At 42.7% G+C, this 18,694-nt stretch overlaps 1 protein-coding gene across 1 annotated transcript in view; it reads right to left on the bottom strand.

Annotated features, from left to right (window-relative positions):
- The window catches only part of LOC127568795 (eIF-2-alpha kinase GCN2-like), a 116,800-nt gene that overhangs the window by 58,887 nt on the left and 39,219 nt on the right, over positions 1 to 18,694 (bottom strand). The window contains 5 exon segments of the mRNA XM_052013006.1: positions 2,050 to 2,154; positions 7,066 to 7,188; positions 10,771 to 10,869; positions 15,806 to 15,878; positions 17,844 to 18,244. Coding sequence (XP_051868966.1) covers positions 2,050 to 2,154; positions 7,066 to 7,188; positions 10,771 to 10,869; positions 15,806 to 15,878; positions 17,844 to 18,244 — 801 coding nt within the window.

The raw sequence follows: 18,694 nt of genomic DNA, 5'->3' as shown, positions 1-18,694 counted from the left end.
GAGCGTGGGTCCCTTGGAAGATGAGAAGGGGGAATTACTATTCGACAACGTGGAAATGGCTGAGGCCTTGAACGACTATCTTGTGTCAGTCTTCACGGTGGAGGACATGTCTAACATGCCAAAGAGAGATGTTATGGATGCAATGAGAGGTGAGGTCCTCTATACAATTGCTGTCACTAAAGAGGTAGTGATGAGCAAACTAGTGGGCCTAAAGGTAGACAAGTCCCCTGGTCCTGATGGGATGCATCCCAGGGTACGGAAAGAAATGGTGGAAGTTATAGTAGAGATGTTTGTGATAATTTACCAAATTTCTCTGGACTCTGGGCAGGTCCTAGCAGATTGGAAGACAGCGAATGTCACACCACTGTTTAAAAAAGGATGTAGGCAAAAGGCAGGTAACTATCGGCCAGTTAGCTTAACATCTGTAGTTGGGAAAATGCTTGAAGCTATCATTAAGGAAGAAATAGTGAGACATCTGAATAGAAATGGTTCCATCAGGCAGACACAGCATGGATTCAGGAAGGGCAGGTCCTGTTTGACAAACTTACTGGAGTTCTTTGAGGATAATAATGAGCACTGTGGACAGAGGGGAACAGGTCGATGTTGTATACATGGATTTCCAGAAAGCGTTCGATAAGGTACTGCATAAAAGACATCCATAAGATAAGGATGCATGGAGTTGGGGGTAATGTATTAGCATGGAGAGATGATTGGTTAACCAATAGAAGGCAGAGAGTTGGGATAAACGGGTGTTTCTCTGGCTGGCAATCAGTGGTGAGTGAGGTACCGCAGAGGTCAGTGCTGGGCCTACAACTGTTCACAATATACATGAACGATTTGGAAGAGAGGACCAAGTGTAGCCTAAGTTTGCTGATGACACTAAGTTGAGTGGAAAAGCAAATTGTGTAGAGAATGCGTAAAGTCTGCAGAGAGATATAGATAGGTTAAGTGAGTGGGCAAGGGTCTGGTAGATGGAGTACAATGTTGGTAAGTGTGAGGTCATCCACTTTGGAAGGTAAAATAGAAGATCAGATTATTATTTAAATGCTGAAAGACCGCAGCATGCTGTTGTGCAGAGGGACTTAGGAGTGAATTGCAAAAGGTTGATTTGTAGGTGCAACAGGTTATCAAGAAGGCAAATGGAACATTGGCCTTCATTGCTAGACGGATTGAATTTAAGAGCGGGGAGGTTATGCTGCTTCTGTACAGGGTACTGGTGAGGCCACACCTGGAGTACTACATGCAGTCCTGGTCACCTTACTCGAGGAAAGATATACTGGCTTGGAGGCGGTGCAGAGGAGGTTCACCTGGTTGATTCCAGAGATGAGGGGGTTAGCCTATGAGGAGAGATTGAGTCACCTGGGATTATACTCGCTGGAATTCAGAAGAATGAGAGGGGATCTTATAGAAACATAAAAAATTATGAAAGGGATAGATAAGATTGTTTCCACTGGTAGGTGAGACTAAAACTAGGGGACATAGCCTCAAGATTCGGGGGCATAGATTTAGGACGGAGATGAGGAGAAGCTGCTTTTCCCAGAGAGTAGTGAATCTGTGGAAGCAGTAGAGGCTACCTCATTAAATATATTCAAGACGCAGTTAGATAGATTCTTGCATAGTAGGGGAATTAAGGGTTATGGGGAAAAGGCAGGTAGGTGGATCTGAGTCATGACCTTATTGAATGGTGGAGCAGGCTTGACAGGCCAGATGGCCTACTCCTGCTCCTATTTCTTATGTTCTAACACCACAAGACAACAAAATTATTTTGGGGATTACAGATGGACAAGGGCGAGGTCCATGACATAGAATTATGAGAAAAAAGATACACTGCACCTTAATCTTTTAAAAACTTAAAAACAAAATCCTCAATTTCAACATGTAAATTTTGAGAGTGCAACAGTAGCCTCCCCAAAGCTATAGAGAATAAAAATACAAATATCCCACACAAAAGATATCATTAATCCTAGACCACAGAATGTATCTTACACTGAAAGCACTGCTATTATCATCTATTTATGTGAAACACATCATCTTAAAGACACTTCTTACCACATTAGCAAGATGATCTGTGGCTAAACCGAAGTCTCCTATTTTCACATGATCATATGAATCAAGGAAAATATTAACAGGTTTCAGATCCCTGTGAATCATTCCCTGAAATGAGAGACAACAGAACAGTTGGTCAGAACAGACTGGGCAAAGAAGCTTATCAGGACAGCCAATTAAGATTCAGATTTGATTCAGGAACAGCAAAACTAAATCAAGCTTCAGACCACATATCTTTCCAAATGAAAATGTTGCAACTCACAATATCTGAAGTTGATTTTTTTCCTTCAGAACTATTTGCTTTCCCTCATTCTGCTCACTTCTCTAACGTTCCCTTAATACCTAGGACACAGATGAACTTGTATGGCAAGTAACAGCATAGTCATCCATCACCAGACCTGGCTGGATCACATAAATCACTCGGTCTGGTTCTCCTAGAATGAAAAAGCAACTCCAACTTCTCCACTCTTCTTCCTAAGCCCACATCCCTGTCCCCTCCATCCTCACTCCCAAGTGTGAAGAACTCAATGTCACCAGGGTTGAGACAATCCAATTAGTTGCCTCAACTGCCCCCTTCCTTCCACTGGACACACAATCAAACAATCTACTCTGAACTTGAATCATTCTCCAGTTTTGCTTCCTCTTCCTGCCAACCCTCTGAACCAAATGCCTCACAATGTTCTCCTTGAGCTTCCAACTCCATATCCTCTCCATAACACATCCTTACAGGAGCAAGGGTGTCCTACTACAACAGTACAGGCCCTTGGTGAGACCATACCTGGAGTGCTGTGTGCAGTTTTGGTCACCATACCAAAGAGAGAATATACTTGCCATAGAGGGAGTACAACAAAGGTTCACCAGACTGATTCTGAGATGGCGGGACTGTTGTACAAGGAAAGATTGGGTCAACAAGGCCTGTAGAGTTTAGAGGTTTGAGAGTAGATCCTTAATGACACATACAAAATTTGGACAGGACTTGACAGGCCAAATGTGGGGAGGATGCTTCCCTTGGCTGTGGGATCTCAGACCAAGGGTCACAGTCTCAGGATACATTTAGGACTAAGATGAGAAGAAATTTCTTTACTCAGGAGGCATGTGAACCTGTTGAATTCTCTACCCAGAGGGCTAATTGTTGAATATATCTATAAAGGGACAGGACAATGACACAGCATATAATGCAGCTGTCTCAGAGCTCCAGCAATCCGGGTCCCACCTTGACCTCCGATGCTATCTATTTAAGAGTTTGCACATTCTCCCCGTTCCTGCCTGGGTTACTCCCAGATGCTCCAGTTTCCTCCCACGTGCAGACTGGTAGATTAATTTCTTAACACAAATTACCCCTCGTGTAGGTAGGTGGCAGGAGAATTGGGGGGGGGGGGGGGGTGGGGGGGAGGAGTATGTGAAACAAAGCAGGTTGTAGGGAATTAAGTGAGGGAATGGGGTTGATGAGATTGCTCTGAGAGCCAGAAATAGACTGGAGGGGCCAAATGGCCTCCTCCTGTTGGGAAAGGAGAAATTTGAGAAATAATTAAAGAGGTAGATATATTTTTAGACACAAAAGGCATCGAGACGTATGGGGAGAGAGCAAGAATATGGTATAGAGAATCAGCCATGAACGCTCAATGGGCCAAATGGCCGACTCCTGCTTCTATTTTTCTGTGCATCTTTGTTCTACATCAACTTTATCCGTCACCTCTCTTATCTCAGCTCATCTGTGCCAGAATCCCTCACCCATTCTTTTATTGCCACCAAGTTCAATTATTCCAACACACTCTCTTCCACCCTTCACAAGCTTCAGATCACCAGAGCTCTTGTCCTGGCCCTAACTCACACAATGTGCAGCCAGGTCCCTTCTATGCTCCAACAAAGCTGCAATCACAGACTACTCATCATTGGATGAGTAGTTCATGATAGTGGCCACTCATCCAATGACTGGCCTTTGTCTGGCAAAGCCTCAATTTTAACGTTGTCATCATTTTTAAATCTCTACGTGGCTTTGTCTCAATCCTACAGCTCCGACAACCCTACAAAATCCAGACTTCTTCCACAGCCTTGATTTTCAAAAACTAGGAGATCAGGCAAGGAGGACAGAAATGGAATGTATAGTCAAGGAAAGCAAAGAACAACTTCAAAATAAAAGTAAATTATGAAAATGCTTATTGCAGGGCATATGATAAACTCACAAGTAACGACACTGAAGAGGCTGTAAGGATTTATTGGAATGGTTCCAGACTTGAAAGATTTCAACCACAGACTGGAGAGGCTGGGTTGTTCTCCTTGCGGCAAGGAAAGTGAAGAGGAAATTTGATGAGAAGTGTACCAGATTAGCTTAAAGACAGTAAAGGAAGTGCTGTTTCCATTAGTTACTGGTTTAAAGACCAGGAGATATGAATTCCAACTGATGGACTAAAGATTCAGGAGAGTTCTGAAAGAAAATATGTTTAATGTAAAGCGAAGTTATGATATACAAGTTGCAGCCTGCAAGGATGGTGGAAACAGAAACGAATTGGTAGGCACTTGAGGAAATGTAACTTGCAGAACCACAGGGCAAAAGCAAAGGATGGGACTGATTGGATTGCCTAACAAGAAGCCAAAATGGGTTCAATGGGCTAAATGGCCTCTTCCTATAATATGACAATGCCCTGAAATTATAATCTGTTAATTTGCCTCAATATTTACTTGGATGACTAATAGGGTGGTCAAGGACAAGAGCAAAGGTCAAAAATGTTATGAAGATACCACAGAAAGGGAGAATATAAACCAATTCAACATTAACACAGATGGATTGCATCCCTTATTTCATAAGAGCCCAGGGATAGCAGAGGCACAACAGTGGGAATACTCCCAGAGTCTGCCAAACAGTCATGGATGCACTGTGGGTGGCTGGCTACAGCACGCTGCCATTTTCACTGAATCATAGTATCATTTTATTTCAGATTTTGAGCAACTGCAGTTCTTTGATTTTCATTCTATTTGAACTATAATGAGAGACCAAGCCGATGTTCTGTAAGTATTATATTGGGAATCCCATTCTGGTTTATACAGCAGGTCTTGGCTAGGATAAATCCCACGACCTGGTTATGGAAGCACTACTACTGAGCAATGAGCCATGATGAGAAAACTTACTGGAAATTGTTAAAGCAATGGAAATAAGAATTATTTCAACTAATTACCCTGCATAGAGTCACTGTCAGTTTATCAAACTGTTTGCCTCAATGGTACAGAGACAAAGAAATTTATGGCCCAGAAAGGAGACCATTCAGCATATCATAGAACAGTTCAGCACAGGAACAGGCCCTTCAGCTCACAATGTCTGTGCCAACCATCATGCCAAAATAAACTAATCCCATCTGCCTGCATGTGACCTATATACCTTCATTCCCTGCATGTCATATAAAATATAGAACAGTCCAGCACAGGAACAGGCCCCTCAGCCCATCATGTCTTTACCAACCATAATGCCAATTTAAACTGCACATCTGTCTGCACATGGTCTACGTCCCTCCATTCCCTGCCTGCTCAGTTGTCTATCTACATGCCTCTTGTTCATGTGTCTGTCTAAATTTGTTCTGATGAAAATAGCGGAACCTAGCTATAACTTGAATTTTCCAGCCTGAACCATAACCAGGTAAACTTCTGCACCTTCAGGTAGGGTCAGAGCACACTCAGGGACTAGCTACATTAGGCACCTTGGTCAGCATGGATGAGTTGGGCCAAAGGACCAGTTTCCATTCTGTATAACTCTATAACATCACAGAGAGAAGTCATTCAGCCCACTGTGTCCATTTTAGCCTCTTGTAGAGCAATCTGATTAATCCATTCCTTTACTTTTGCCCTGTGACCCTGCAGATTATGTTCCAACAGGTGCCAACCAATCCTGTTTGAAAGCCCTGAAAGACTCTGTTTCTATCGTTCTTGCAGGCAGTGTGTTGCAGATTGTCCAGTAATGTCAGGAAAAGTGCTTTTCCTCACATTTCCCCTGTACCTTTCACACAGCAGCATGGAAGTCAGGAAGCTGCTGGAGGTCAGTTGCAACCTCAGTGAAGAAGACTGTTATAGACTCATGCCCTCAGTCAGAGCAGAAAAGAGGAAAAGCAGCAGAGTGGACAGCGAAGCCAACTCCGAATACATTGTTGGGCTTCAGCATGACTACTCAGGTTGACAAGATGGGAAATAGTTCTGGTACCACTGGCATTCATAGTTTACATAGATGATTTGGATTCTGAAATCAGTGATACAATTTCTGAAGTTGTGATCACAACACTGGTTAATCCAAGAAAGAGGTATGTGACAAAATTCTGGAAGCCATTAAGAAACTTGCAGAATGGGAGCCTAATTCACAAAATAAATTTCAATAGAGTCAGCTGTGAAGCAGGTGTATATTGATAAGAGCAGTATGAAAACAGTGCCCTGCTTTGAGAGATGGAAGGGACACGAAAGCATCTTCAGGTACATATACACAAATTACTATAAAGAGCCACACAAGGTAATTCCACAAAAATGACCATAAAAATGTGACTTTATTTTTAAAGGTGCAAGATAGATTGAGATGGATCTTAGCAGAATTGAGAATATACTGAAACGCTGTGGCTCCTAACCCCACAAAATAAAAAGCTCTGGGTGAAGGGTGGCCATGAGGGGCAACCTGTCACAGATCCTTAAAGGGTACAGGGTTTCACAGAATAGAGTGGAAATAAATGCTTTTACTTGTGGGGAATCTGCAGAAGGAAATGCTGACAGATATACAACGTGGGAGAAGTCTCAGTAGGAGTATAAGTGTCTGTAAGAACCCACTTAGGCTAACTGGCTATTTCAGTGGGCTACACCCTACCTAACTATAACCTCATAGGTTTTACCTCTGTGGTCATTTACTTATAGCTGACAGATTTAAACCGTCATTTTATCTAACTTCTATCATGGATCTCTTTAAGTTTTCAAATCCTCTCACAAGAACATGATCATGTATTTTTGAAAGCAGAGTTGTATTAAGTATTATAGGTGGCCTTCTGCCAAACCAACCTGCTCGTGGATATAGGCCAGTCCATCAAGGATTTCCCGGAAGAGCCTCCAAAGGCGGTTGGTGTCTCCATACAGTCCATGGTCGATCGTGTCTCGTAGAGTGCTTTTCTCACAGTATTCCATCTGAAACAGGCAAGGAAATGAATGCATGGCAGTGTCATTGCAAGCTCAGCACCTCAGAATCAAGTCATTGCGTATTCCAGAGATCATTTCTTGACCTGAAATATATCCACAACGCACCCAAATGGGTCAAGAGCTAGCTCAGCGTAATTACTCATCTTTAGGCCAGGTTGGCACATGATCTTTACTTCATACTGTGCAAAGATGTATGGTTACAAAACCTGGCATTCATTCCTCCTTCCTGGGAGGTGTGGGCTAACTGGGAAAGCTAGGGAAATTTCCCATCAGAGGGGTGGGAAGGGTTTACACCGGGTTCCCAGCAGAGGGGTGGGAGGGGTTCACACCAGGTTCCCAGCAGAGCAAAACAGACAGTATCAATTCTCAATATAACAATGACCCCTTTTATCTCCGATTCCACCAGCACCATCATTCCTGGGAATGTATCCTGAGCACTGTACAGCCCCACCACATCGATGAAGTTGACAAAGATCTACCTTCCAGCGTTAGGGCAGTAGCCCTGCAGGTCACCAGCCTTCAAGTTCATATTTAAGTCCTGTTGAAACATGAGGAGGGTTTCTGCTTCACCACCTCTCAGGCACCCCCACCACTCTCTGGGTGAAAAAAAATTTCCTTACTCCCCTCTAATCGTTCTACCAATTACTTCAAGTCTAGGCCCCCGTGTTTCTGACCCCTAAGCTAAGGGAAACAGGTCCTTCCTATTTACTCTTCAAAGCCCCTCATCATTTTATAATCTCAGTTAAGTTCCCCCCAACCTCCTCTCATTCAAAATGAAAAAGAAAAGCAGCCTACCCAAAGCAACACCAGCCTGATCCCTTCTGATGAAAGGTTATCAACCTGAAGTCTCAGCTCTGTTTCTCATTCTACTGATGCCTGACAAGCATTTCGAGAATGTTATTTGCTTTTACCCCCACCTACCAACCTTTCCTCAGAGCTACTGTTTTCCAGTCCTGGCTCGTAAAACTCCTTTGACTTTCCCAGTGAAATCCTGTTGTTCCTGAACGGACTGGATCCAGTACGCATGCTGTGTTCCAACTGGCGTTGAGTACTGTTCTAGAATAACCTCCCTGCCTCAGCTAATATAGGAAAGCACCCCATGTACTTCCTCACTGACGCATCCTGCTATCTTTAAAGATCTATGGATATACAATCCAAGGTCCCTCTGCTCCTCTTCATCTCTTAATATTCTCCCATTTATTGTACATTCCCTTGCTCTGCTGCACATCTCCTCGCACATTTCCACCTTTCCACCCAACTGGTCAGACTATCCATATTTTCCTGCAGTCTACAGCTTTCCCCCTCACTAATTGGTAAGTGGTTTATTATTGTCACACGTACTGAGATACAGTGAAAAGTCTTTGTTTGCATGCCATCCATCCAGACAGATCATTCTGAGGAAGTGAAGGGTTAAGAATTGCAACCATACCTATAACTGGTAAACAAAATATGTATATATATGCATTTATACTTCTTTAGCAAGGACTAGCAAGCTGCTGACCCACTAGTTAGGTTGGAATGTTAAGTATGTTAACTGCCTTTGTTTCGGGTAATGGACCATTCTGATATGTCAGACAGTGGCGATATTGGGTGTAATTAACATCGAGGTAAAGACTTGGTCTGAACAATGAAGGGTGATACCTGCCTTTGAAAGCCTTGATTACAACTCAATTATACTAAGACAAGAGGTGTGATAGCTGTCTCGGGATCTCTATAGCTTGACCGAAACTCACGGCGCCGTTTGCATGGGATGTGCGTGACAATTCCTGTATAAATGTCTGCCTGCCCTTTGTTCGGGGAGAACTCGGGAAGCGACTCTTAGTGAGTGCTGAAGAGAATTCTCCTAGCGGTGCACTGCTAATAAAGGTATTTGTTCGAATCGACCTTGTGGCACTGTGTTATTTACAGCGGACAGAAGGGGAAAATTGATTTCGGGACGACAATTCCATACACAAGTACATTGAGGTAGTACAAAAGGAAAAACAGTAACAATAACAGAATGCAGAATATAGTGTTACAGTTACAGAGAAGGTGCAGTGCAGGTAGACAAATAAAGTGCAAAGGCTATGATGAGGTAGACTGCGAGATCCGGAGTTCATCCATATTGTACAGAGAGTGGTGGGTGCCTGGAATACGACAGAGGCATTTAAGAGGCTCTTAGTTGGGCACATGAATGTGCAGAGAATGGAGGGCTATGGACCTTGTGTAGGCAGAAGAGATTAGTTTAGTTAGGCGTTTAATTAGTTCAGCACAACATCATGGGCCGAATGGCCTGTTCTGGTGCTGTAATGTTCTATGTACAAGAGATCCATTCAAAACTCTTATAACAGCAGGATAGAAGCTGTCCTCGAGCCTGGTGGGATGTGTCCTCAATCTCTTGTATCTTCTACCCAATGGAAGGGGAAAGAAGAGAGAATGACTGGGGTGGGAGGGGTCTTTGATTATGTTGGCTGCTTTCCCAAAGCAGTGTGAAGTGTAGGCAGAGTCAATGGAGGGGAGGCTGGGTTTTGTGATAGACTGGGTTGTGTCCACAATTTTCTGCAATTTCTTGAGAACATGGGCAGAGTAGTTGTCATACCAAGCTGTGATGCATCCGGATAGGATGCCTTCTATGGTTTTAACCGCGCTGCCAATTTTTCAACTTTTCTGTCATCAGCAAACTTCTTGATCAAGCTACCGATACTTAAATCTAAATCATTAACATATTTTACTCGAGGCAAGAGACTGAGTACAAAGCATTTGGAAACTCACAGGTTACAACCATCCAGTTGCAAAAGAACCGGTCAACCTGCTTCCGGCCAATGAGCCAGTTTTGGATCCAATTTGCCAATCTCCCTTGGTCCCAACATGGTTTTTTTTTTAACCATCTCACCGAAACCCTTACTAAAACCCATGCAGTGGGCATCAAACACTGCTCTGATCGACCTCCCCCCACTTCTTACTACTTCCTCAAAAAATACAAACAAGTTAGCCAGATGCAACCTTTCCTTAAATCAGTCCTGATGTAGGGTCTTGACCCAAAACGCTGACCATCCCTTTGCCTCCACAGATGCTGCCTGACCTGCTGAGTTTCTCCAGCAGCTTGATTTTTGCTCCAGATCCCAGCATCGGCAGTCTCTTGTGACTCTGTGTTTTCTCAATCCAAACTGAAGTTCCCCAATTAATCCATAAATTTCTAAATGAAGGCTTACATCATCCCTCAGAATTGATTCCAATAATTTATCCACTACCACCACTAAACTTACTGGCCTGTAACTACTCCCTTTATCCCCTCCTCTCTTTTTAATCAACAGCACAACGTTGTCTGTTACTGAATATACAGCTGTGCACAATTTAATTGCGACCCAAATACACCAACAGTCTGGAGTACAGTTATCTCCGTTTCTCTTTCCACAGATACTGCCTGACCTGAGCGTTTCCAGTATTTTCTGTTTTTATTTCAGATTTCCAACATCTGCATTTGTTTTTCATTTTATGTACTGCAGTACAACGTAGTGGCACATTCAAGTAGTGCACGATCTGGGGTACCTGAATAGGCAAAGGATGCAAAATCTGGATAGAATCAGTTACCTGAATATACAAATAGTGCACTGTTTGTGGCAGCAGCACAATCTCCGCTTTCTCCACTTTCTCATTGCCTTGATCCTTCTTACTTGCAGCTTCTCTACTCTGGAGGTTAACAAATGATCACAATATATTATCACATTGCAAGTCATGCAGTCTGAGTTGTTAGCAAAAACAGAACACATTCAAGCTGTTGTTAGGACGAGAAGAAAAAGCATATACTTGCTGAGAGACAAACATACTCAAGTAGTTTTCTTAGTCAAGTCACAATTCAGATCTTAGCAAAGAGATACTGTGTTGGAGTTAGTAGATGGCAATGCCACACTGCAGGTTACTGTGGATTTGATCCTTACCATATATTCTCATATATAGACTTTCAGCTTTATAACTGATTGTTCCCACTGTATGTGGGTTCTCCAAGTCTCTGCAGCTCATTTACATACTACCTTTCCCTGGTTTCCAGGTGGTTTAGTTGGTAAACTTTGTGGATGTTCATGTGTTTTAATAAGAAGCTCAGAAAACATACTTATCTGTGTGGTACTATTGTATCCAGTAGGAAATGCCAGGGCAGAATACAAACATAAAAATTATTAGGAGTAAGCCACTCGGCCCATCGAGCCTGTTCCACCATTCAATGAGATCTAGAGACCTAAATGTAACCTCGGCACCACATTTCTGTCTTCCTCCAGGAACTTTTCACACCCTTGCTTATCAATTCTATTTATCTCTGCCTTAAAAACATTCAAAGATACTGCTTCTACTGCCCTTCGAGAAAGAGCGTTCCAAAGACTTAATCCGCTGAGAGAAAAAAAAATTCCTTCATCACAGCCTTACCTTCTTTTGCTCTAGATTCTCCCAGTGAGAAACATTCTCTATTCATCCACCCTGTCAAGGGCTCTCAAGATCATGGATGTCTTGATCAAGACCCCCTCACTCTTCTAAACAAGCATCAGCTATCCAACCTTTCCTCATAAGGTAACCAGCCCATTCCAGAAATCTAAAAAACCTGCCCCTTGGAGAAAATAAACATTGCACAACTTGAAGTGTGGGCTGGCTCTGCTAAAAGGGTGTGGGATTTTCCCAGGGTTAATATGGGGTGCAGCAATGCTACAGAGTCAATCATGGGAGCTTCTTGGAACTTTGCACATCTGACAGCTAACTAATCCACCCCTGCTTGGAGTCAATAGTAAGTACTTCCTAAGCCTGCACTGTGCTCCTCGTCCAACCACTGGCTAATATTGTGCTCAGCTCTCCGGAAGCCCTCAGACCTCCATTGTACTGTCCCATACTTAAACTTGCTCCTCCCCCAAACCCAGACAGTTCCATTGTGATCTCTTGCAATTCCCTATCCTTGTATCATGCTCCCTCACCCACCCACTTTGCTTGTACTGTGCTCTCCCCTCCCCCTCATGCCTTGCAAATCCTTTGAATTTTAAGGCCACATCTTGCTTTCAAATGTTAGCAAGCTGATTTCGGAAAATCCATCGTACATGCAGCAGGGATTCTCAACAGACTGGAGGATTGCACAAGTTTAGGAAATCGGCCAGCCTGAACTTCAGTTGCTGGTCTCTGCCAATTTAGGCACTACTGTGGCACATAAATTGACCAATACAAAGTGCAAGACTGCTGGAAAGAGTGGATGCCAGTCAGATGAAATTCAATGCAGCAAAGCAGTAAGTGGTTTTGGAACAACGCAATATAAAGTGAATGATACAATATTAAAGAGGGAGCAGGTGTGAAACACTTTGTACGTTGCATGGTAAATAGATAAATTGCTGAGAAAGCAAACAGGATTTATAGTGTGTCAGGTTCTGGAGATCACACTTTCAGAAGGATGTCAAAGCCTTGGGAGAGGTGCAGAGGAGATTCAGACTGGTACCCATGAAGAAGGGCATGTATTATGTAGGGAGATTGAAGAAACAGGTCCTGTTCTCTGCAGATTAGAGTAATTGAAGGAGAGTTTTAAAAAAACATTCAAAATGATCAAGACTTTGACAGATCAGGTACGGAGGAACTGCTTCCAATGGTAGAAAGAAAGGTTTGCAGCCACATTTTCAGATTTATGCCAATTTGTAAAAAGTCAATATCTGAAATGAGTGTCACCTAGCATAGCAACTTGCTACGACATAAACTTAACAGCTGAAAGGGTAGTAAAAGTAGACTCAACAGTATCTTAAAAAAAAGGAAATTAGAATATATACTTCAAAAGAAAATTGTAGGGCTGTGAAGGAAATGCAAATGAAATGGAACAAATTGGATAGTTCTTTCAAATAACCAGCACAGGTCCAATGCACTGAATTTCTGCTGTATGGCTCCACACAGTTGTTAACCTAAAAAAAGGTCCTACTTTCTGAAAGCCACTGGAATCTGGCCACTGAAAAACTGTTCACACATCAATGCAGCTTTACAGATCCAGCATTTAGCACAACCACTAAACCCCACAGATGTCACTATATGCACATACCAGTTCAAAAGGGAATGAGAAGAAGTCAATGGATCGGAAGTCCTAAAGAAGAGAGACAGCTTTATAACAGAGTGCCCAATGGCTACAAACAGCAGAACCAGAATCCCAAATGTAAGAAATCTAATGATATGAACAATAGCATCAGCAAAGCTCATTTCATTCCTGTACTGTGCTTGACATAGTTTGCCAACAACGGAATATAGCCACCATGCCAGCAGCAGTCCCCCTGCAGGCCAGGACTACCTGTAATTAAAAGGCAACTGGCAATACACCTGGTCTAAAGAGATCTATACAAAGCCTCAAAGTAAACCCATTATGGTACTAAAAACAAACCTTCCAGAGATGGTGCCTTTTCCAGTGAGTGAATGTCACAACACTGTCCGATTGTCTTGCTTTTCTCTCTGCCAGTTTAGTACTTCCTTCATCTATCTCTATTCTAGGCATCAAGTATCATTGGTATGCAGTATTTAGGGGTGCTAAAAGGCCTCTGCTTTTCCCAAGTGGGAATTGTTTGTACACAAGCCTCTACAGGCTATCCTGGACAAGTCTTCTCTCTCTGGCGGTCTCTCAAGACCGAGGATGGCTTGCTTCACCCCAGTTCAGTGTACAAGATCCCTGGGCAAAGGTTTTTAAACATGGCGGTGGACTTCACACACTTGCTACCACGTGGTCTTGATGGAGCGAGGTCTTGGCCCAATGGCAAAAAGGTCCAAGATAAATGGAGACCAGCTCTGGTGCAGAGTACAGATACTGTGCTGCTCATCCAACATCCGCGCAGAGGCCCATGGAGAGTGATCTTAAATGAAAGCCTAGCTGCGATTTGCATTCTCTGGTTGAAAGGGATGGCCAACTAAGATCAACTAGCTCAATAAGGACTGGCAATCAAGCACAGCCCACATGACTAGTGCTAAACCCTGGATTTATTTTAAACAATCCATTAAAAAGGTCAAATATTCAAAAGGCTACATTTTGATTTTATCTCCTGTTTAGTCTCATCAGATCTTTCTTTAGAGAGGAGGTTAACTCATTAAATAAAAGTCACCAAGGCTGGCTACAAAAGCACACCATGGTAGATTTTGGTTGTATATTGTCAGGAAAATCTTAGTTTGGATCTCAAATTCCTGCCATACATTAATGCTGGCAACTAAACATAGCAACCGTCACTCACATACATCAGTGACCTTACACCATTGCTGCCATGCCCACCACTACAGATGTCATCCTGCTGCACACAAAGTTGGCAAACCACTCTGCTATCAGATAGATGAAAGGAAATGGGTTTAAGGGACATAGATTAGGTGATATTAGGAAGTTTTTTGTTTTTGGGGTAAAGGTCATTATGTATATTTCTATCCATAAAGGCATTTGTCTGATTTGGGATCCAGGTGCTGTTCTAAACATAACTAAGTTAGAAATTGAAAAAAATAAAAGCATCTTCCAACCTTTCCCTTAATAATAAATCTTACCACCACAATGAAAATGGTGATTTGGTAACTATTCGGAAATCCAGATGGTTTAGCATCTGGCTCACCGGACAATACTTACTATACTCCCTTCCCACTCACCGGGGTCCTAGTTCCAACACTCCCTCCCATTAACCAGGACCCCAGTTCCCACACTCCCTCCCATTAACCAGGACCCCAGTTCCAATGCTCCCTCCCATTAACCAGGACCCCAGTTCCAATGCTCCCTCCCACTAACCAGGACCCCAACTCCAACACTCCCCCCCACTAACGAGGGCCCCAGCTCCCACACTCCCTCCCACTAATGAGGGCCCTAATTCCAACAGTCCAACCTAGGGCCCTGGTTCCCATGCTCCTTTCTAATCACCAGGGTCCCATTTCCCACTCTCCCTTTAAACTTACTGGCTTCAGTGGGAAATGTATTATAATACTGTGTAACATCTTTAAAAAGAGTCAATTAAAAAAGGTATTTTGATATTGATAACATCCAATAATCCAGAAATCTGCCAGTCCATCACCAAGCATGCCATATTATCAGAAGTTTTGCTGCAAGAAAAGTTACAATTGTAAATAGCCAAATGTCCTGCAAATTTATTTCAAGGACACCAGCTTTGATTTCCAAACTATGCCCATACTGATTTTACTAAGGAACCCTGCAACCAGCAGACGCTAAAGACTTTCTAAGGCTTAGATCAGGGATTGGACAAACCAGCTCACAGAGGCACTGTAGCCAATTGCAGCATCATTTACTTGTCTAGTTTTAAAACCACCAATAACAATACCAGGATTGCACTTGTAGAAGATACCAAGTCCAATTGTGTAAAGAAAGGTAATTATCAACAGATATCCATCACACAAGAAACACCGGGGTTGTACTGATCTGACTGTATTATTTTGCTTTTCTCATGCCATCAGGGTCAGTGAAACCCCTGAGGGAAGGGCATTGTTGTTGTTATCCAGTCACAGACCAACAAATAAATTTAAACCTGGGCAGCAGATCCACCTAGAACTGGGGAGTGCAGTGTCTGCCATCCATTACCTTCTGACTTAGATGTGCACTGAACGAAGCTAACTAGAAACACAATATTCATTAGATAAAGTAGTGGTTCCTCACCATGGGGATGTTGTCGCTGTTTTCATCACCATTCTCAAAGATAATGTCACTGTCTGAATCAATATCGGCTTGTCTGTAAAAATAAGGAGGGTATTTAATATAGAACTTCAAGCACACTTGGCAAATAAGAAGACAAAATGAGATGCTAATCAAGGCCCAATCACACCCCTGGACTTCAAGCACAAGTGCTGCTGGAATCACTACGTTATATTGAGCTCTTTTGTTTCCTATTTTGCGTCACTTTGTGATGGCCTTAATTCTCTACATCAAACGGAGCAAGCCTACAATGGAAAGGTGAAAATGAGGAATTCCATGACACCCCAACAAGTAGTAAAGTGGAATTATTCAGTCCAGTTTGATTCCTCATGAATCGTTAACCTTAGCTGCAGGGATACAATCACTGTAAATTAACCCCAGTGTGCCTTTATTGGGGAGATGGCAAACAACAACCATTGTCCAGTGATTTACGCTGAAAATTCACACAGGCAGTTGCACTTTCACTGCAAGCTCAGACTTGGCTGTGAAGTTGGCTGTGCAGCTGAATATCATATGGTAAATAGAGATTCAAGATCAAATCTAATCTTCATGGAAATTAGAGTTATGGGGCAAAGACCACATTTCAAAGACTGAATTGACTGTTACAATGGAAACTCTCAGTGGAAGCCCCTCCTCCTCACAAGAAGGTGCAGTCACACTGCACCTTTATGTGGGCAGTCTGCATTATAAATGAATGACACCATGGAGCAAAAAATACTCAAAAGGATTCAAACACTTTGAATCCAATGAGCAAAATAAGATGAAAACTGAACATTTCTGTTTACATATAGTTTCAAATTTCATTAATTGGAACCATATTTATGATTTCTGAGTGTTAGAAGCTTTTCTTCAATAGCAAGAGGATAAATCATGAATATTTAACTCACTAACTCATTCACAAATTAACTTAGAAAAGATAACCAATAGAATCAGTTTCTCACCAAGCAGGTTACGATACAATTTCCCAACAATTTGTGAAGAGCAAAGTAAATATGCCAACTTGTGAAGCTGTACATTAGCTGAGCCAATGAAGCATCCTCTCAAATCACGATCTGTTATTCTGATGGAAGATGGTTCCTCCCACAAAACACCATCTCCCATCCAGCAGTAAAAATCCTAAAACCTGACGGGTTCCACCCTGGCTGATCTTACTCAGGAACAATACAATTGGAGGGGGAGCCCATTGACTCATCAATCATTTACTCACTCGCCTACCCTTGGCTCCTGTCCAGCAAAGCCTCAATTTTAAAGTTCTTCTCACTTTCAAATCCCTCTTGTAGCTTCATTCCTCTCCATCTCTGTAAACTTCATTTGGTCTATAAACCTGCCAAATTCTGCTTTCCTCCAATTCTGCCTCTTGTATAACTTCATTTTCAATTACCCTTCTTGACCTTGGCTGATTTGAGCCCCAAGCTCTGAAATTCTCTTCATTTACATTTGATCACCTCCACTCCTTTAAGGTACCCATTAAAACCTTCCTCCTCAACCAAGCTTCTGCCAACTTACCCCGGCATCTCCATAGTTGGCTCAATGCCAAATTATGGCTGACGATTTTTCTGTGAAAAGCATGGTAACATTTTACTAGATCACAGCCAGTGTCTTAACGCAAAATTTTGTTGTGGGGATGGGAATGGAGTGAGCATTGCAGGTAATTGGGTGACCAAAAAGAAACAAATTGGGAGGACTGAGCAATACAAATCCCCCTTAAAAAAATTAATCCAGCCCATTACCCCTGATTGATTTTCAGCAACTCCACACCATGGCTGGAGACAGGATAATGCTCATGCGCTGTTCCAGCTTAATAGTTCGTAAGCACTAATTATTCAGGTTAACTTAACAAGAGAACTGCAGAACTCCAAGAGAGGGCACAAAAGAGAAAACAATTTCTGGAGCAATGGACTGGCCCCCACCACCTCCTACACTGCAAAGCTATTCCAAGTGGTGTCCTAGACTAATAAGCCAAGAAAACACCATTAACAACTGCAATCTGCATCATACTCACAAAAATGATGCACAAAACACATCCTCCTCATCATCATCATCCTCCTCATCGGTTGACTCCCTGTCCCCACATTTGGCACTTGATGATCTTTCACATGACGTGCTCCATTCCACTGAACTGGTCGTAACTGGGGCTGGGGCATTTTTTTCAACATCATCCGACATGCTCCACTTATTCTGGTGGCCTGGCTCAGGTGTTTGTGGGGAACTTTCTGTGTCCGAGTGCAGAGGAGGCTGGATTTCATGTTTCTCAATCCAGGCATTGTAGTACCTCACAATGTTCTCATGACTTAGACGTGACAGCAGTGTCACCTCACCCTTTATCCTACGGAACTGCTTACTGCTGGGATTCACCAGGATGCGCTTAACAGCATAGTAGCAGCCATCCAATTTATTCTTTACCTAGAAGGAAACATGACACAACATTAAAAAACCAGACAAGGTCATAAGATTCCATGGAGTTGGAGTAGCCCAATTTGTTTTCTTGTTCACCCATTTAACCAAAACTTATCAACCACACAAGGCACCAGGGAAGCGCTCAATTCACTCAAGCCCTTTGAAATGAGGGCTATATGAACAATAGCAAAAGTATCATAACCACTGCTGGCACAGATCAAACAGCGCCAACACAGGTCAAACAACACTGACATGTTTCCTGATACTTGTCCAGCCACATCCAGCTTCACAGCAGCACAATTCATCCTTGTAAGTTATACAAAGGATATTTACTCACCTCTCACAGGAGAAAGGAAAAAAAACTAAAATAGTAGTCAAAGGCAGGGTGTGGGTTGTTAAATTTCCAGATTTGCCTTTTAGATTTTGGAAATGTGGTAAATAATCAGTAATACTGCA

The sequence above is a fragment of the Pristis pectinata genome, chromosome 1 (assembly GCF_009764475.1).
Source record: "Pristis pectinata isolate sPriPec2 chromosome 1, sPriPec2.1.pri, whole genome shotgun sequence".
NCBI lineage: Eukaryota > Metazoa > Chordata > Chondrichthyes > Rhinopristiformes > Pristidae > Pristis > Pristis pectinata.
The sequence above is the reverse complement of the archived record's forward strand: the minus strand, read 5'-3'. Positions and strand labels throughout refer to the sequence as shown.